We start from the raw sequence: 19,965 nt of genomic DNA, 5'->3' as shown, positions 1-19,965 counted from the left end.
ATGGCTTCAGTCTGTATTTTCTTCTAATTTTAATAAGAGAAAATGCTCATTACATAGATGTTATAATTTGAAAAAGATAGATTTATGGAAAGAAGCAATACGTGAAGTGGCAAGTAGGGTCTTCAGTTCCTCTCAAAGAGACTTGCAACTCCTCTTCCTTCTTCTAAGTTCTTCACCTTTTCATTTTCTTCTTCATTCCTTTTGATCTTTAATTTTAGGCTCCATCTCTTTGCATTCTTTAATCTATGCAACCCTTTTCAAAAGCACCATGGCAGTTCATTACGAAAGCCATGAAAGTCTGCATATGCTTTGACCAGAGATTCTACTCCTAGAAAATAATTTAAGTAAAGTCAGATGCCAAATGCACCAGGATTTTCATTACAGCACTAACCATAATTTAAAAAGTAGATGAGGGCTTCCCTGGTGGCACAGTGGGTGAGAGTCCACCTGCCGATGCAGGGGACATGGGTTCGTGCCCCAGTCCGGGAAGATCCCACATGCCCCGGAGCGGCTGGGCCCGTGAGCCATGGCCGCTGAGCCTGCGCGTCCGGAGCCTGTGCTCCGCAACGGGAGAGGCCACAACAGTGAGAGGCCCATGTACCGCAAAAAAAAAAAAAAAAAAAAGAGTAGATGAAACCTGAATATTCAGTAACAGGGAATTGGTAAATTATGACATATCAACATAATTGAACAACAAACAATGAAATTTATAATCATGAAGAACTGGATTCAAATCCCAGCTAAATTACTTAAACTACTGAACAGACACGTAAACAGGGAAGGTGCATCTCCTATTTAAGCCACAGTTTCCTCATTTGAAAGTGTGAATAATACTTATTCTCATATTGATAAGATGAAATGAATTAACATATATGATGTGTTTAGCACAGTTCTTGGAACATCATAACCACTCACTGCATTTAACATCTTTGTTATTTATTTTTAAATAAGAAATTAGAAATCACCATAATAATGCATACAAGACTTGGTAGATTAACATGTAGTTACAAGAATAATTTCTTACACTGCTATTAAGAAAAGAACTCATAAAACAATTAGATAAACATGGGCTATATAGAGTTTTAATAAGGCTTTTATTTAAAAGAACATACTTAAAATATTTCTATATGGTTTTAAATAGCTGAAGGATTTGAAAGCCCTTAAGGCCTCCAGTGGATGCCAAAGGCAATTTTATATTCATTATATTGTACAAACGGGCAAATGCTTTTGAAAATAAGCAACACAAAGTTAAAAAACAAAAAAACCCTCTTTTTACTTGCAATTTAGCAGCTCTCAGAAGGAGTCTAATCAGAGGGCGAGTAGACCTTTGTTCTACTGACATGCCCCCCAAATAGCACAAGTTTACAATAGGTGACCCCAATGAGATCTTTTTTTAATGATGACAAAGAAAACTCTTCCTACAAATCAAAGCCCATATAAACAAGGAAAAACCTATTTAAAAACATTCACAGTCAACGCCAGTTGTCAGCCTGCTAGAGACACTGGTTGAAATGACTTGTACCCATCGCATATTTATTTCTACGGATGGAGAATTATATATTTGACTTGTTGGAAAGGTTGGGTACTCAAAATACTCTTTTTTTTAAAAAAAGTAAAACACAGAAAGAGGAACAAAAAGAATGGCAGCTGCTTATTTCTTTCTCTGTAACAAAATGTGACATATAATGTAGCAATGGGAAAAGAGCAGAGCTCAAATAAAGCAATTCATAAAATGCACATAGAAAACAATGCCACAGAATATACTGTTGATTAGAATTTAATGAAACTTCAAGTATCTTGAAATATGTCATGTCATTTGGGTACCTTATTGAGAAAACCACAGAATGAATGTGGTGGTGGTTTTATCAGAGATGTTGCTGCTACTCAAGTAGATAACTTGAGCCTCTAGAGAAACAAAATGATATTCTATGTTGAAGCTCAGTGATAAAGGAGGGAATTACCTTGTGATAAGGAAGAGAATGACTTTATACAGATCCCTGTCAGTAACAATGAAAATTCCCTGGGTAGACTTTTATTCTAGATGCTTTGTAAAAAATGATTTAAATACCACCTGGTTGGGCTTCCCTGGTGATGCAGTGGTTGAGAGTCCGCCTGCCGATGCAGGGGACACGGGTTCGTGCCCCGGACCGGGAAGATCCCCCATGCCGCGGCGCGGCTGGGCCTGTGAGCCATGGCCGCTGAGCCTGCGCGTCCGGAGCCTGTGCTCCGCAACGGGAGAGGCCACAAAAGTGAGAGGCCCGCGTACCGCAAAAAACAAACAAATAAACAAAAAATACCACCTGGTCTGAAATTTTGCCTTCAGATCAAACCTAGCTATGTAATTAATTTGTGTTCTGAGGTCAGACTGAAGGCAACCACAATCGTTATTACTGCTTCTCCAGAATCTTCTTCAGGCCTTATCCAAATTTCTTTTCCTACTCCTTGCTCTCAGTTTTACTAGTTGCTATTCTCAACTAAATTGAATCCAGTTTTCAAATATCATTGTTAATTTATTTTAAATCTTGTATTTCTGGTTATGTACCAAGTGGAGGATATAAGCCCTAGTATTTGCCCTCTAATCCCACAGACCTCCTCTGTGTCAATAAATATGCTGCTACCCACCCCTTGCCCGACTTTTCTCCTCTAGGCATCAGAAATTAGATAAGCCAGCAAATGTTGACTGACAACTAAAGAGAGTTAGAAAATGAAAATTGCTCTATAACTGAATTTCTTACCTATTAGTAATCTCTGAGAGTGGATGGCATTACTTCAACAAGAATGGTAACTTTTTATTTGTTCTAGATGAAAATTATCCAAAATCATTTGACCAATGTTTATAATAAGATGATTTTTGCTTTCCTCTTAATTTCTAAATGTATTCATAAACAGCCTGACTTCCGCAGTGCAGGCCTTATAGGAATTGTAAGATATTTTAATAAAAAAAGTACCATACAGGTTGGTGGGTCTCCTTTTAAATATCATCCCGGAGATGTAGAGGTTTAGGTGTCAGGCCCAGGCAGGTTTCTGGGAGCTAGAATTGGACAAGTCTGTCTTAAAAGCATGGCCATCTTGAGAAAGTGAAAAGACAGTGTTTAGGGATGAGGCTGGAAATATAATTCAAGTAGTCAAACTGAGATACATCTTTGAAAATGCTGAGCAGATACATACAAACTAAACATAAGGGAACTAAAGAGACTGGGGATACCAGGACAGGGTGCTTGAGTTTGGATGAGAGAGTGAGAGTTGGAATGTGGTGAAACATCCTGAAATACTGTGGCAGAATCACAGGAACTTTTCACAGAGCATGTTTGGCCTCGCTTCTGAATGGGGAGTTGTTGTGAGCCCTGAGCCAAGAATGACTATAGACTCAATACTTAAATTCTCTTTATAGAATTCAAGTCAAATTAGCCATCCAACCTCTATGTGAAGAATTCTAGAGTCAACCACTTATTATTTTCCAAGAATGTCCAGTTTGGTTTTGGAAAGCTCTGAATATTGGACAGTTTTTCCTTTTATTATACCAAAATGGGTCCTCTATAAATTGCACCCACTGGTGCTAGTCTTTTATGCTCTACATAGTGATAATACAAATGGAATGTCAATTGGACTATTTTTAGAAATTCAACTGGACCTAAAATTTCAAGTAACAAGATTATCTAGACTTTCTAATTTAAGGTCTTAATAGCCAGGAAAAATAGTGATAAGTTATTTTACTAGAACTGCAGACAGGCTGATATTCACATAATTGTTCTCTACCATGAAATGTTTTATAGCATTTTAAACATTCTCTAATAAAGTTCTTCTTAGAAGATAAAAAAAAGCTCTATAATAAGATTATCATCTTCATCAACATAATTCATGAGCACATCTTAAGAGAGGTACTTAGCCAGATTCTTTTCAGGCGAAGGGCCCTTGATTTCAGTGGCCTTAAAATGTAGTCAGAACGATGGCAGGAAGGAGTTGAAGATTGTTTTCTACTTGAAGTCCATAACATATTTTGGAGCAGGAATGTAAAATATAAGGGAAACATGCTTTCTTAGGAAAATTAAAATGTATTTCTCAAGCTCAGAGGATTAGTGTAAATTGTGTAAATTAGTGTAAATTCGTTACTATTTTATTAAAATCAAAGAAAGGGGATAATAAAAGAAACATGTCGTTAAACAATCAGGAGGAAAATGATCACAATTGTTGTCATATTTTATAAGAGCACTTTCATTCAGATATGACTAGCAGACTAGCACCTCCATTACCAAATGGCATCTTTTCCTTGGAAATATGGGCTTGAGGAAAACTATTAAGGGAATGATCAAAATATAGCAAAGCAAGCACAGGTGGCTTCTACCTGAGTTGGACGAGGGGTATATTTTGTATTAAGATAACAATTCTAATAATGATCTTCATAGACACACGCCAAGGATTTCTTCTGGGACAACCCCTAGGGACTTTAACATCATTTAATTTAGAGTGAGGTCAGGTTTCTTGGCCCAACTCTATTGCTTAAGCCTTTTATAAATGGCTCTGATACAACAAGCTGTGGTAGTCCTCCTTGTCCATAAGGAGTGGCTGCTTTTCTTCAGGAAGCTGCTTTCTCTTTCGATGACACAACAGGCTAGTGACTCCTCCCAGCACAGCAGTGAGGACAGACCCTACCATGGCTGCCCCAATGAGCCATGGCCAGATCTGACTTGCTTGTTGTAAGTAGGGTTTAATGTAATCTTGAAAACTGTCTGGTCCTGAAATAGAAAGACATCCCAATGTTTTTACTATCATCATCACCATCATCATCATCATCATCATCATCATCATCATCCTTGCATAGTACTTTGGAGTCAGATGCTTGGGTTTGAATGCCAGCTCTGCTACTTACTAGCTATAAGATCTTGGGAAAGTTACACCTAATACTCCTAAGCTTCAGGTTCTTCATCAGGAAAATAGGAAAACAATACCACCTTGTTGGGATGTTTTAAACTTCATAGATATTATCTGATTTGTAAATTGTACAGTGCCTGCCCCCAAGTCAGCTACTGTTACTCTTTTAGTTATTTATTCTGTTACTTGACTCCATATTTCTAAATAATAGGCAAATATTACTACTTCTTAATTCGTCAAGTTTATCTCTGGAGTTCCTCAGGTATAAACAATGATTTGAGCTCTCTTACAGTTTCCCTTTTCTTTCCTCCATATTTTCAGCATAATAATACCATGATCTGGGGTCAAATCCACATCTCGGATTTCCATTATTTTTAATATTTAAATATTATTCACAATTGAACCAAATATTATTCTATGATTACCTTTCCTTTCTTACATTATTTTCCACTTGGGGTTAATAATTTATTATATCTATTTGCTTGATTTTAAAGTTCCCATCACTATTTACAAGACACTCTAAGATACACTATATCCATTTTGTGATACAAAGGAAAGAAGAGAGTGCATCTTGGGCTTACCTAGTAGCAAATTATGGCTATGTGACTTAAGTCTTGAGCAAAAGTAATACATGTAACTTTGGGGCAGTTCCCTTAAAAAGAAAAGGTATGCCTTCTCCTTTTCCCTTTTCTCCTTTCAACTAATGCAGATAGTATGTTGGTGAGCCACCATAGATCATGTGATCAAGGGTAAACCCTAGGTCTTACAGAACTACAAGAAACAAGCAGCTCTGGTCCCTGAAATTATGGAGCTTGTGTTTGACAACATACCAAGACTGCCATTTGAGCAATAAATAAACTAACTTATTTAGGCCATGGATATTTGAGCCTATATCTACTCCCCATCCCTACCTTCCCCCTGTTGCTGATGTGGGAACTATAACATTTTTTTTATGACTTATTTTCTTGGCTACTGTTGATTAGTTCATAGTGAACCACTGACTCAAGTTGGGCCAGTCAGAATCATTACTCAGAATTCACTGTGCTGGAATTAAGAGTCAGATGACTCAGGAGCTGATAACCGTCTTAGAGCTAGAGAGGGGGTAGGGAGCGGGGAAGAGGGGGGGGGGAGAATGAATCTTTAGGGAGCTTAGTTTGCTGGTTCCTGCTGTTCCTCAGTCTCAGCTGCATCTTTGTCTTTCTTACATTTCAAATGTTCATTCCTTCCTTGGATTTTGTAAACCAATAAATTATCTTTTTATCTAATCTTGTTTCTATGGAGTTTCTGCCTTTTGCACTTCAAAAAGTCCTAATTATTTTTAAAGTTCGTTAGATTCCTACAACAATAAAAGATAAAGTACCTTAGGATATTCTGAAATTACTGTTATATGTAAGCTTCATATATCATAAAAATTAGATCAACAATATAAAAAGAAAATTAATATTTATTTAATATAATATCTTGGAAAGAATGGGTAGCAACATGAAGTGAAATGTAAAGTGGGAGTCTCATTGATCGCCATAAACTCAAGCACTGAAAACAGTTAAAGCAGGAGAATTTGTCAAAAATTAATTTTATATTAAATTCCAATCTTCATTCAAAGAAGATAACACTGGCGCTTCACTGGCTTAAGTGAGGCTACAGGGCTCAAACCCCATTTCTCCTGTTACTTTCTCCTTTTTTGTCCTTGGTACTGTCCTTTTACCAGCTGTCACTAAGATACCTCTAAAATTCTTAGAATCCATTAAGCATAATTTGAAACAATTGAGCAGATTTAGGTTTCTCTTCATCAGGAGGGGACAATAAGTTGCAAAGAACTAACATTATAAAATAAATTATAATAAAAAGATTCATAACTTTGGATTAATATTAATTTAAATCTAAGAAATGAAAGCTAACAAAGCTAAAATAAAGAAATTAAAAATGTGAAAATTATTTTCATCAAACATAAAGGTTACCATTCTAACACATTTAAAAGTTAATTTGAAAATGAAATTACAAATGTTTAGTTTGCATTGCTATTAGTCACTTCAATATATAGTGCATTTTAAATGTCTCACAAAATGCAGATTACATAGAGGTTACATAATATGTATGATTTCTTTATTGCTTAAGGCTCAGCTCAAATTCTTTCACAATTTTAAAACACTATTTCTTTGTCTGTCCTTCTGCTCTCCAGTTTCTCTTATTATTTCTCTACTTCAGTTCATTTCAAGTTGTCTTAAATTTTACTGTCACCAATGGACTGTCTTCTTTGAAACACTCTGTATTTCTCAATGGCTTCAACCTGAAATTTAGACTTGTCTTCCTCAGTTATTTGCCTTTGAGCCTCAATGGTGTATCTTTAAATTATTTCTTAATATCAAAAGTTTTCTATTTTTTTACCTACTTAAAATTCCATTTTTTTTTGTTACCTATTCTCTTCAGAATAATCATATAGTCTTCTATTTGTTTGGTGCTCTGTCATTTCCAAAGCACATCCATATGCCCATTTATCCACACAACAAACACATGAGGTAGTTAGGAATCATTATCCTAATTTAACCAATTCAAAATCTGTAACTTAGAAAGTTTGCCTGTAATATTTAAACCCTGCAATGTATGTATAACCTTGGAATGATGTCTTTCACATAAAAAGTAATTTATAACTGTTATCGATTCTTCTTACTCCATAGTAATTCCATCAATATTGTGACCGCCTGGAGGGGTGGGATAGGGAGGGTGGGAGGGAGGGAGACGCAAGCGGGAAGAGATATGGGAATATATGTATGTATATAACTGATTTATTTTGTTGTGAAGCTGAAGCTAACATACCATTGTAAAGCAATTATACTCCAATAAAGATGTTAAAAAAAAAAATATTTCAACTGAACCAGCTTCCAGTAAGAGTTTTTCTCTCTCACACCTGCTTTGAACACTGATTCTGCTCAGCTCTCTCTTCTGGATTCCAAGACTCTTTTCTTTTATTGCTCCTTTGTGACACTTGGCACAATTGTTTACATGTTGTAATTATTTATATGTATGTTTTAATTTTCAGGCTTCATCATGAACCCTTGAGAGCAAGTAGTATGTCTTATTTATCTTTCATTCTTCTATTCATTCATTTATTCATTCATACAGCAATGTTTACTGAGACACAATAAATGTCAGGTGGTGGTCCAGGAACTGCATGTGAAAGGCTGAGTAAGCAGAGCTCCTGGACTGAAGGAAATAATAACTGGAAGAGGAGACTGACAAGTAAACAAATTATTTTAAGAGCAATGCTGTTCCAATGCAAGTATATAAAAGATACAATGGGATAATGGGGAAAACACCTCCTATAACTGCCTGAGGAGTCAGAGGAGGCATCCCAGGAGACTATCCCACTGAGTAGAAGAATAAATTAGGACTTGAGTGTAGGATGCTGATGGCAAGCCATCCTAGGCAGAAGGAACAGTATGCACCTGTGTATACACATAGGGAAGCACTAGTGAACAAGTCCTCATCAAACCCCATGTGCAGAATGAGACCCTCCAGTTACTGTGAACATGCCTCCTCCTCTCATTTTTAAAATCAAATGTCCAGGTCTTTTGGAATATATTGGAAGAAGGAAGCTCTTCACAAAGTAACACCAGACAAAAGGCAGGATTACATTTGCCAACAGCATCAAGGACTCAACCCTTCATTGCCAAAGGTTTTTGGTCTCACCTTTCAATCAGTCATGCATACAACAAAATCCCCTGCTACTCAATTTTGAAAAACATCACTAAATTCAATTATAAGAGAAAATGTTTGACTAAAGCAAGAAGACATCAGCTGCCTTTTATGGAAAATAATTAAGTAATTATAAACGTGAGTGCCTAAATGATGAATAATTAACTGCCTGAACTAAATTATATCAAGAAATTTTAGAGAATTTTTTAGTAAGCTTAAAGTTTAGCTTACTCTATTCTGGCATTGTGTCTCAGTAAACATTGCTGTATGAATGAATAAATGAATGACTAGAAGAATGAAAGATAAATTTTAAACTCCTTGAAAGTACAACAGAATAATTCATAAAATAGAAAATGAGCAATTGCTGTTGCTTATTTTAAAGCAAAGCTTCTCTAAACTTAATGGCATAAGCTCACAGCTATATGAAAAGGACTCTAAATAGATAAAACATTTGGAATCAATTTTATTTTTAAAAATTTAATTATAAATAAATAATAAATACCTTTAATCCCCTAATGTGACTCTTTGAGCCTTCTTTCCCTTTTCTCCTCCAGTGGTTTTTGTTGCCTTTTCAGTAAAAAGTACCCATTTGGGACACTAGGGAAGGGACAACGAGGTGGAAAATTTGTGTACAAGGCAAGTATAAAGAGAACCCTCTCTTCTGTGGAGTCATGGAGAGAGAATTCATTTGGGATTCTATATTTGCCACTTACGAGCTTTGTGACTTAGAACTTGTCACTTTATCTTTCTGTTCTCAATCTACTTACCTACAAAACAGAATAAAATCACTACTAGGCAAGATTGTAAAGATTGGCAAAGATAACAATTTATATGCTGATGTCTCTCACATTAGTATCTGCAGGCAGAATCTTTTCTGAGGCTCAAGGCTATCCAACTGCCTCAGATATATATTTATCCTGATGTGCCATTCACCCCATTTCACTGTGTAACAGATACCACCATGAGATTCACTCCATGTCTGGCCCTGCTCCTACTGTTTCTATCTCAATGAGTTCAATCACCATTCATCATCTGCACAGGCCAGAAAGCTTAAGGGCAACTCTAATATCTCCTTCTTTCTCACCTATTATATGTAATCATTTTCCAAGTTCCATACATTTTGTTTTCAAAATAATATCAATTTTTTTTTGTCCTTTCTGCCTTGCCTCTTACCACCACTGCAGTTCCAACTTCCTTTGCCTCTCCCCTGGATACTCGTAACAGCATGTTCACTGGCCTCCCCGAATGCGCTTTGCAACTGACACAAAACTTGCACCTTTTTGGATTTTATATGAATATAATCATCAGTATATATTCTATGATGTCTGGTTTCTTTGGCTCAACATTATGTCTTTAACATAGAGGACAGACTTGTGGTTGCCAAGGGGGAAGGGGGCAGGTGGGGGAGGGATGGAATGGGAGTTTGGGATAAGCAGACGCAAACTATTATATATATATAGAATGGATAAACAACAAGGTCCTGCTGTATAGCACAGGGAACTCTATTCAATATCCTGTGATAAACCATAGTGGAAAAGAATATGAAAAAGAATGTATATATATGTATAACTGAATCACTTTGCTGTACAGCAGAAATTAACACAACATTGTAAATCAACTATATTTCAATAAAATAAAATTGAAAAAAAAAAGACTTCCTACAAGCTGCAGCCACTGTAATCTTACGAAAACTCAAATTTGATCCTGATTTGTTTAAAATTCATGAATGGCTCTGTTATCCTAGCAATATGGCCAAAATTCATAATCAAAACCTCCTTTTCAACTAATTAATTCTTCCTGTTACTGATATTCTCTGAAATGTCACTTCATTGACCCCTAGAGATATGCACATCTCTAAACAAACAAGTCATTAGGTAAGTAGTGGTTTAAGGTCTTTCTCTTTCATTAGGATGTAAGCACTGTGAAGAAGGAGATTACATTGTTTACCACTGTATCCACAGTATCTAAAAGAATGCCTTGAACAAGGTAGTTACTAAATATATGTATGCAGAAAGAATAAATAAACCAATAAAATCATCTAGAAAATATCTAGTGCAATAGAAGACTTGAAATACGTTAAAAATATCTAAAAATGCAAATCAAAACTACAATGAGGTATCACCTCACACCAGTCAGAATGGCCATCATCAAAAAATCTACAAACAATAAATGCTGGAGAGGGTGTGGAGAAAAGGGAACCCTCTTGCACTGTTGGTGGGAATATAAATTGATACAGCCACTATGGAGAACAGTGTGGAGGTTCCTTAAAAAACTAAAAATAGAACTACCATATGACCCAGCAATCCCACTACTGGGCATATACCCTGAGAAAACAATAATTCAAAAAGAGTCATGTACCACAATGTTCATTGCAGCTCTATTTACAATAGCCAGGACATGGAAACAACCTAAGTGTCCGTTGACAGATGAATGGATAGAGAAGATGTGGCACATGTATACAATGGAATATTACTCAGCCATCAAAAGAAACAAAGTTGAGTTATTTGTAGTGAGGTGGATGGACCTAGAGACTGTCATACAGAGTGAAGTACGTCAGAAAGAGAAAAATAAATACTATATGCTAACACATATATATGGAATCTTAAGAAAAAAAAAAGGTTCTGAAGAACCTAGGGGCAGGACAGGAATAAAGATGCAGATGTAGAGAATGGACTTGAGGACACGGGGAGGGGGAAGGGTAGGCTGGGGTGAAGTGAGAGAGTGGCATGGACTTATATATACTACCAAATGTAAACTAGATAGCTAGTGGGAAGCAGCCGCATAGCACAGGGAGATCAGCTCTGTGCTTTGTGACCACTCAGAGGGGTGGGGTAGGGAGGGTGGGAGGGAGACGCAAGAAGGAAGAGATATGGGGATATATGTATATGTATGGCTGATTCACTTTGTTATAAAGCAGAAACTAACACACCATTGTAAAGCAATTATACTCCAATAAAGATGTTAAATTTTTTTTTTAATCTAGAAATGACCTGAGTGTTAAGTGTGACATTTTTCTAGCAAGCTTTACTTGTATGTATTGGTTAAGAGACACCATCCCTCATGATAAATATCACTTGCATTCAAGTGAATTCACTGGTTTAGCCCCATACCAGATACCATTTGGAGAAGACTGGAGAAGCTTGCAAGGTATCAGTTCTGATTTTGTAGGGCTCACAGCCAAGGTAGCGGGGGAAAGATTCATATGTAGAAAAATTACCATGTAACTCTATTAAAGGAGTGATTAAACATGACTCTGTATATGTATACAATGATTTCATATCTGAGAGTGTGACAAATGGATATGGAGCAGAATTTAGCCAGAGAGAATCGTGTAATAAAAGCAAGAGCCCATGAAAGAGTCTGTTATGTTCTGAAAATGGAAATTCTAAAATCCTGGTGGTGACTCTTTGAAAAACCATTACCAATATTCTCCTTTCTTTATGTACTGTGGGTGTTTTTAGAAGGAGGGAAAAACACTTTACTTGAGACTGCCCCTCTTTTTGACTCACTGGGAGCCCCTTCCCTTACCATACCTCCACCCTCTGCAAAATCCTCTGTGCTTAGTGATCTCCAGGTTTTCAAAGAACTCATCTCCTCTACCAGCCATTTTAGTATTCCTTCCACTGGCTATGGTCTTCAGATAAAGCAAAACAGGTATCGAACCCAAATCTGTCCAACTAATGGTTCCCCCAAGGGCAGGAAAAGGTTGATAAAATACAGTTTCTCCTGTTGGCCTTAAAATGTGGTTCTGCTATGCCACATACTAGCTAGATGGCCCAGGACAAGTTATTTATATTCTTTAAGCCTCTGTTTTCTCAGCTATGATCAGGAAAAAGAAATAATAGTGCTTACTTCACAGGGTAATTATGAAAATTAAAGGAAATAATGCACAAAGCATACCCAGAAGAGTTCCAGGCACATGAAAAGATCCATAATATATTAGCTATTATGAAATAACTCAATTTGTCTCCTCAGTGTAATTTTTCATTGCTCATACTACTCAAATAGGAGAATTTAGCATCTCAGAAATACAGAGTACACTTTACACCTCTATTTTTGTTATTCTATTAGTTTAGAATATTCCCTACCCTTTTCTACCTGCTACCTGCCTGCTCATCCTTCAAGGCCTTGTCTTGTCTTTTTAGGTTGAACTACTCTGAAGTCATTGTTTTCTCCTCTGTGCTCTTATAAGATTCGGTTTATGACTCCTTTATTGCACTTAACACAGCCTGATGTTTCACACTTTTTTGCACAACTGTCTGACTTCCATACTGAATTTAATTTAACGCTCCTTGAGGTCTGGAGGTATGTCATTCATTTATGTGTCACTAAAGTTTAACAGGAGGTAGGAAATTGGTAAATGTCATTCATTTGTTCATTTTATTTTACTAATCTGTTTATGTTTCCATGAATTATCAATGAATATAATGAAACATCAGTGCTGGTCGAATACCTCGTATCCACAAACTCTGTGTTGTTTAACCGTTTTTTTAGCTGTTGACCATCTTGTGTTGCAGTGGAGAGGACCCTGTAGTGTTGAAATCTGGCTCTTCCACATACTGGCGTTTGCTACTGGGAAAGTCATTTAAATTATCTTAGCATCAGTGTCTTTATCTCATTCTAGGGAAAATAATACTTCCCCTAATATATGGTTGATTAATAATGCATGTATGTTATGTAGCAGGCTCACAGGTAGGGGGAGACATTACTACCTGTTCCGTATTTATCAAAAAGATACTGACATACTACTACTAAGGAAGATTATTTAAAGCCTAGATCTAATTACAATCCTAGACTTAATCATAGTCAGAGCAATTATTATTATAATAGCTATTATCATTATTATTATTAACTGTGTTTAACTTCAAAATGTTCACAAATTTTCTTGGTAAGCCTAGCAGGAAGTTCCCAAAGATGATTTCAAAACTGCTAGATGTTTAACTTGTGCTGACTGCCCTAGACTCTTAATGCATTTAATTATCAAATATCTCTGTGAGGTATTCTATTCCTAATATTTAAGGTTAAGAAACTGAGATTCAAGGAACTGAAGTCAAATTTCCCAAGGTCACACAAAAGTCAGTTTATAGTGTCACGTCTCACACCCATTTTTTTTCTGATTTTAATTTTAGTGCTCTTCCCATGGTTGCCATATGCAAAATGCTCTATATTAAGCAGAAAGGACAGAAATTTAAAGATTCTTGCAACTTGGTCCATGGAATAATATATCAGTGATGAGTTAAGGATCGTAATGCATTTTCCCAATTTAAATAATTTGGGGATAACGTTGTAAAAACATAAGGTTTTGCACTCTCTCAAAAGACATTGGTCACACCAGACTCAGCAATTCAAATGAAAGAAACTGAGCCTTACCTGAATCTTGTAGGTAGCTATAGTCATAACCCAGATCTCTGGATGAAATAAAGAAATCACCATTTCTGTAGAGAGGTATAAAAGGAACCATGTAGGATTCCCGGTTATGCCCAATGGGTGCATTGGCTTCTGGATAAACTTCTTGAAGAGGATGGTGCCTTCGAAGCCACTGTTCAAAAATACTGCAGAGGAAAGGATGATTCAATGTCAGAAACATATTGTTAGTAAAAGAAATATTTGGAATTCTTAAAGTAAAATAACAAGGCATATCTTAAAACCTAAAGCTGTGGAAAGATGCCAATATAGTTTTCACACTTTGAAAGTATTTTGTAAGTCACCAGTTCATGCTGTCAGGCCCTGCTGAAACTCATTCATTTGAGAGAAATATTAGAGGATAATTTTGAAAGAGAAATTTCTTAGAAGATAAATGAAACTTACATGACAAGTTTAGACCCTTCAGAATGCTGCAGAGCAAGTGTAATTATTGGTTGAGTGACAATTGAGACATAGTTGTAAATTAAATATGTCTCTTATCTCAAAGAAAGTTCACCTAAAGAAAGAACTTGCAAAACTAAATTGGAATCAGTACTAGAATTTGGCTATTTTTTGGTCATGGTAGGGGACTTTCAATTATTTCAACCTCCTTGTTATGTTTGGTGCAGTGTATGCTTAATGAATCTTGGTGGGAGAGAGAGCTCACCTTCCATGATAGAGGCTAAAAATACTTACTTGGAAACTTGTGGTTTCCAAACTTCCCTGGAAGCTAGAGTACGACCACATGATCAATACTCAGCCAATCAGACATACCCATCCAAGACTTTGAAACAGGAGACACTGACACAAAGAAGCAAGGACAATGGAAAACCAACATCCTGTTTTTAAGGGCAGCGAGGCCAGAGGTATTAGTAAAGGTGTCCAGGGGTACCCTGTGTTCTAGAGCAGCGGTCCCCAAACTTTTTGGTACCGGGGATCGGTTTCGTGAAAGACAATTTTTCCATGGATGGGATGGGTGTGGGGGAGAGGGCGGGGGGGGATGGGTGGTTCAAGCAGTAATGTGAGCCATGGGGAGCAATGCGGAGCCCCAGATGAAGTTTCGCTCGCTTGTCCGCCTCTCACCTCCTGCTGTGTGGCCCAGTTCCAACTGGGGGTTGGGGACCCCTGTTCTAGAGCATGGTTTTGGCAGATGATTGACTGCTGCCCTCCTCCCCTGTTCCCATCTGTTTCTCAACCTGCTTCTCCATGATCTCCTCACCTATCCGATACCCTTTCAGCAAATTTGTTTCCTGTTGAATCAGCCAGAGCGAGTTTCTGCTGCATGCAATTAAAAACTCTAACTGGAACAAAAGCTAAAAAACTATGGGATCAAAAAAGTCTAGTAAGAATGGAAGCAAAACTAAGCTACAGCAGAATTTATAGTGGATCATTAAAGGTGCGATAAAGAGAATGGCTTTGTGTCATCAGACCATATAACATAGAGGGAAGAATACTATATTTGGAGTCAGAGAACTCCCCTTGAGTCCTAGATCTGTGGTTTAAGAGCTGTATCAGTTGCATAAGCTCATAAGCAAATCACTGAACCACTTGAAGACTTAGCCTTCTCATCCTTAAAATGAAAGTAATAATATCTGTCCTATCTGTTTCCAAATTATCCAATGTGATAATTTTTATGAAAGTGCTAGATATATAAGCTACTGTTGTTTAGCTCTAGAATTGAAGCTCAGAGATAAAAGGTTAGTGCATGGTCGAGACGATGGGTCTAAAAAAGAAAGTGATAGTACTTCAAGCAAGCAAATAATTTTTTTGAGAAAACACTTTGAAGTACAATAAAGAAGAGAACAAGGAAGCCAGATGGCAGCAGTGGTGATCACTTTTTCTGTGATGAAAAGCAATTCTATTTGCTTAGAGAATCTGGACTTCAAATACTAGTTGTGGTCAAAGATGTTTTTAATTGTGAATTAACTGAGAGATCAGCAGGCTGCTGATAAACACTGCAAATCTGGTCCCTGAATACCAAATGGTCCCTTAATAGCTCAATTATTAAATATGTTTACTGAGTACTTACTATATGTTAAGTTTTGGAGAAACTTGAACCTGTGCAAAAACCTGAATTCTGTGGGTTGTGACAAAGGAAACTTGTAAAAGGTCTTAACCTGTTTAATTTTCCTTTTATTCATCTGCAAAATAGGAGTAGTATTTATGTCTTGAAGTATTGTAAGGATTAATTAAGCAACATAAATGTCCTTTGACAGATGAATAAAGAAGATATTGTATGTATATACAGTAGAATATAATTTAGCCATAAAAAGAACAAAATAATGTCATTTGCAGCAACATGGATGGACCTAGATATTATCATATTAAGTGAAGTAAGTCAGACAACAAATAAAATATGATATCACTTACATGTGGAATCTAAAATACAACACAAATGAACTTATTTATAAAACAGAAATAGACTCAGAGACATAGAAAAAAACTTGTGGTTACCAAAGGGAAAGGGAGGGGAGGGGTAAAATTGGAATTTGGGATTAACAGATATACAATACTATATATAAAAGAGAGAAACAACAAGGACCTACTGTATAGCACAGGGGACTATATTCAATGTCTTGTAATAACCTATAATAGAAAAAAATCTGAAAAAGAATATGTATATATGTATGTATATATGTATATATGTATAAATGAATTGTTTTACACTGGAAACATTGTAAGTAAAAAAATTAAAAATTGATTAATTAAAATAACATAAGTAAGATATATGGTTAAGTGTTGGACAGGTGGTAAACAGAAGCCATCCTCATCCCCATAGCATTTCTTCCTTTTCTTCCTTCTACTCATGATTCAAGTTATACTGGAAGAATTCTACAAATGGTGAGAGACACAAGACATGCATAGAAATGCCAAAGCCATGTATATTTGAGCTGGTTCTTTAAAAATGGTTATTCTTCTTTAAGCAGAAATGGGGAAACAGAGGATTCAAGAAGATTGTTTTTTTGTGTGTGTACCTCCATTTCCTCAACTGAAGAAATTAGGAACTGGCTTAAGTCTATTCAAGTCCTATAATTTTATGAATTATTCTTTTTATTTTAACATCTACAGTTTTCTTCTTTTCATGAAAGCATTACTTGTTCATTATATACAATTCAGAAAATATGAACAAGCAAAAAGGAGAAAAGAAAAAAATCATATGTACTTGCTCCATATTTTTGTTGCAGTTTTTAAAATATACAAGTATAACATTAAATACATATTTTAATAAAAGAGAATTTTATTATAGAGAACATTTTAGAAGACATTTTATTTGTACTAAACAATGTTTAAATGATATTTAAACAATGTTCACCAGTTTTCAAGTGGTAAACCTTTTTTTTTTTTTTTTTGTGGTACGCGGGCCTCTCACTGTTGTGGCCTCTCGCGTTACGGAGCATAGGCTCCGGACGCGCTGGCTCAGAGGCCAAGGCTCACGGGCGCAGCCGCCCCGCGGCAAGTGGGATCCTCCAGGACCGGGGCACGAACCTGTGCGTGTCCCCTGCATCGGCAGGCAGACTTCCAACCACTGTGCCACCAGGGAAGCCCAAACCTATTTTTTAATGAGAAGGAGACCCTCTGATAATTAATCTCTTCCCCATCCCTATTAAACTTTGACTGACTTAGAAACAGCCCAATATACAATGAGCTACTAGATAAGAGCTTGATGCAAACACTGTCCATTTTGTTAATTGAGAAAAATTACCCCTATAGTTCAATTTATCAATAATCTTATTTCTGCCAAGAAGTAAAAATTCTTTACCTAGGTAGGACAAGGACATCAATTCTCAGCACCAAAAGATGTAATGGATGAAACCATTAATGTGCTTACTCACCTTACCAACCTTTTAAAATGAAGGTATTAATCTTGCTTAAATTCTTCATCAGTGGGTCTGATCTTCAGTTAATTTCATCGAACCATGTCTAGAATGGCTCACATCAGAATACGAATGTTTAACTTGGATAATCACACTGACATTTTGGGAAGAAAGTTATCTTCTTACCAAAGATTCATTTAAACTGTATTTAGATGGTTTTCCAGAAGTCTGAGCAACAATGAAATGCACAACAGAGGATTTAGAAAAAAGTTAAGATGATCACAGATGGAAACAAGAAGGGATGTGTTTTATGTATGAAAGTAACATGGACATCTGGTCACACCCATCCTTACAACAAGACAAAGCTGGACAAGTAGAAAATCAACTTTTCTTGGACCCATGAGAGAACTGGGCAAACTGCTTCCCCCAAAACTGTAGAGATAAATGCAACCAGAGGAACTCAACTGAAATTTGCTAACCAAGAGGAGAAGCAGCTGGATCCGTAAACTTAAACACTTTGATGAATGGCTGGAGGTTGAGTACAGACAACTTGTGATGTGAGAAACTGCTGGGAGCCATAGTCTTAGGGGGATATTCCCACACATTTGGGGTTTTTACCTCCAAGAACCCTGCCAGATTTTCACAATGAAGACCTGAAAAAGATCCTCTCCTGGCTCTGTAGGGGGAGGGAGAGTGACCACTGTGAAATATGCCCAGAGTCTTCTCCACACCAAAGCCCTTTAATCCAGAGGAAATAACTACCAGAGACTTATCCCGGTAGGAGGAAGGGAATTCCTCTCAGTCCAGTCCCTTTCAGCCTTCCTGTCTCACCTAAGGGGAAATAAAACATAGGCCATGGGTCAGGGCTTCAAGGAAACAGATTGGGAATGCTACAACTGGAAAAAGGAGTAGAGGACAGAGGGGGAAAAGAAACCAAAAAGGTATACCATTGGAGAAACACTTATGAAGGTCACAGCCCCAAGACACTGGCCAACTAAAAGACTGAAATTTAATCAGAATATTGCAGAACACTTTCTTCCCCTATACTTTACCATGATACCAACAGAGCTCTAGTATAATTAGGTAGACACACTGAGTACATAAAACAGCAAGACACAACTCCCTACTCCTTTTGTGTGGGCTGTGCATAGTAACTTTCCTCCAAAGAGCACAATATGGATGGGTGGTAGAATCATTTAGAAGTTTGAGAAACCTGAGAAATATGACAACTGCCAAGTGATCAAGGTTAACGTCAGCAATGGTAAGCCATGTTGATAGCATGTTCCCTTGATATTATGTGAAGAGAATAGTGCTTTACCTCTCTCGTCTTCCTCCCCAAAACATGTAATTTCAGTCTGCAAGAGAAAAACATCAGACGAATTCGAATAGAGGGGCATTCTATTAAATATCTGAGCAGTACTCCTCAAAACTGTCAAGGTCATCAAAAACAAGGAAAGTTTGAAAAATTACCACAGCCAAGAAGGAGCCTAAGGAGACATGATAGTTAAATGTAATATGACATCCTGGATGGGATCTTGAAACACAAAAAGATATTAGATAGCAATGAAGTAATCTTAAAGTATAGATCATGGTTAATAATAATGTATCAATATTGTTTCATTAATTGTGACAAACTTTCCATACTGAAGTAAATTGTTAAGAATAGGGGAAACTGGATGTGGGGTATATGTAAACTCTGCAACATTTATGTAAATAAAAATTATTCTTAAAGTTTCTTTTTAAAAACAGAACAACTAACAAAGAAGCCTAATGTAGTTGGATATTAGGGAACTGAGTTGATTTAGTACATTCACTGCTACAGTACAAAATGCACAAATACCACAGAATTCTTTTTCAGTCATTTATTCAACCATTTCATAAATAGTTAAATATACATATTATGAGCACCTATAATAAACTGGTTCTCTGCCAGGTATTGATGTATTTCTCTGTGCTTGTGGTACTTAGATCTATTGATGGAGATAGATACTAACCAGTAATTTCAGAAATGCATCTGTAATTACAGACTGGCAAATACTATAGAATGAAGCAACATGGTAATACAATTTAGTGAGGAGGCCTCATTGATTCTGCAACCTTTGATGGTGTTGAAGGAGTATTTAGAGAAGTGGTGTAAGAGTGTTTCTGAAAAAATAATAGAATTTGCAAGGGCCTTTGATGGGAG

The 19,965-nt window shown here is 36.6% G+C and overlaps 1 protein-coding gene across 1 annotated transcript in view; it reads right to left on the bottom strand.

Moving 5' to 3' along the window:
• Positions 1-4,506: 4,506 nt before the first annotated feature.
• Positions 4,507-19,965, bottom strand: part of TYR (tyrosinase) — a 109,674-nt gene continuing 94,215 nt past the window's right edge. The window contains exons 4-5 of the mRNA XM_060157882.1: positions 13,933-14,114; positions 4,507-4,733 (exon numbers count right to left, since the gene is read on the bottom strand). Of these exons, the coding sequence (XP_060013865.1) occupies positions 4,507-4,733; positions 13,933-14,114 (409 nt within the window). The remainder of the gene's footprint in view (positions 4,734-13,932; positions 14,115-19,965) is intronic.

Source organism: Lagenorhynchus albirostris, chromosome 9 (genome assembly GCF_949774975.1).
Source record: "Lagenorhynchus albirostris chromosome 9, mLagAlb1.1, whole genome shotgun sequence".
NCBI lineage: Eukaryota > Metazoa > Chordata > Mammalia > Artiodactyla > Delphinidae > Lagenorhynchus > Lagenorhynchus albirostris.
Note: the sequence above shows the minus strand (reverse complement) of the source record. Positions and strands in the feature narration are given on the sequence as shown.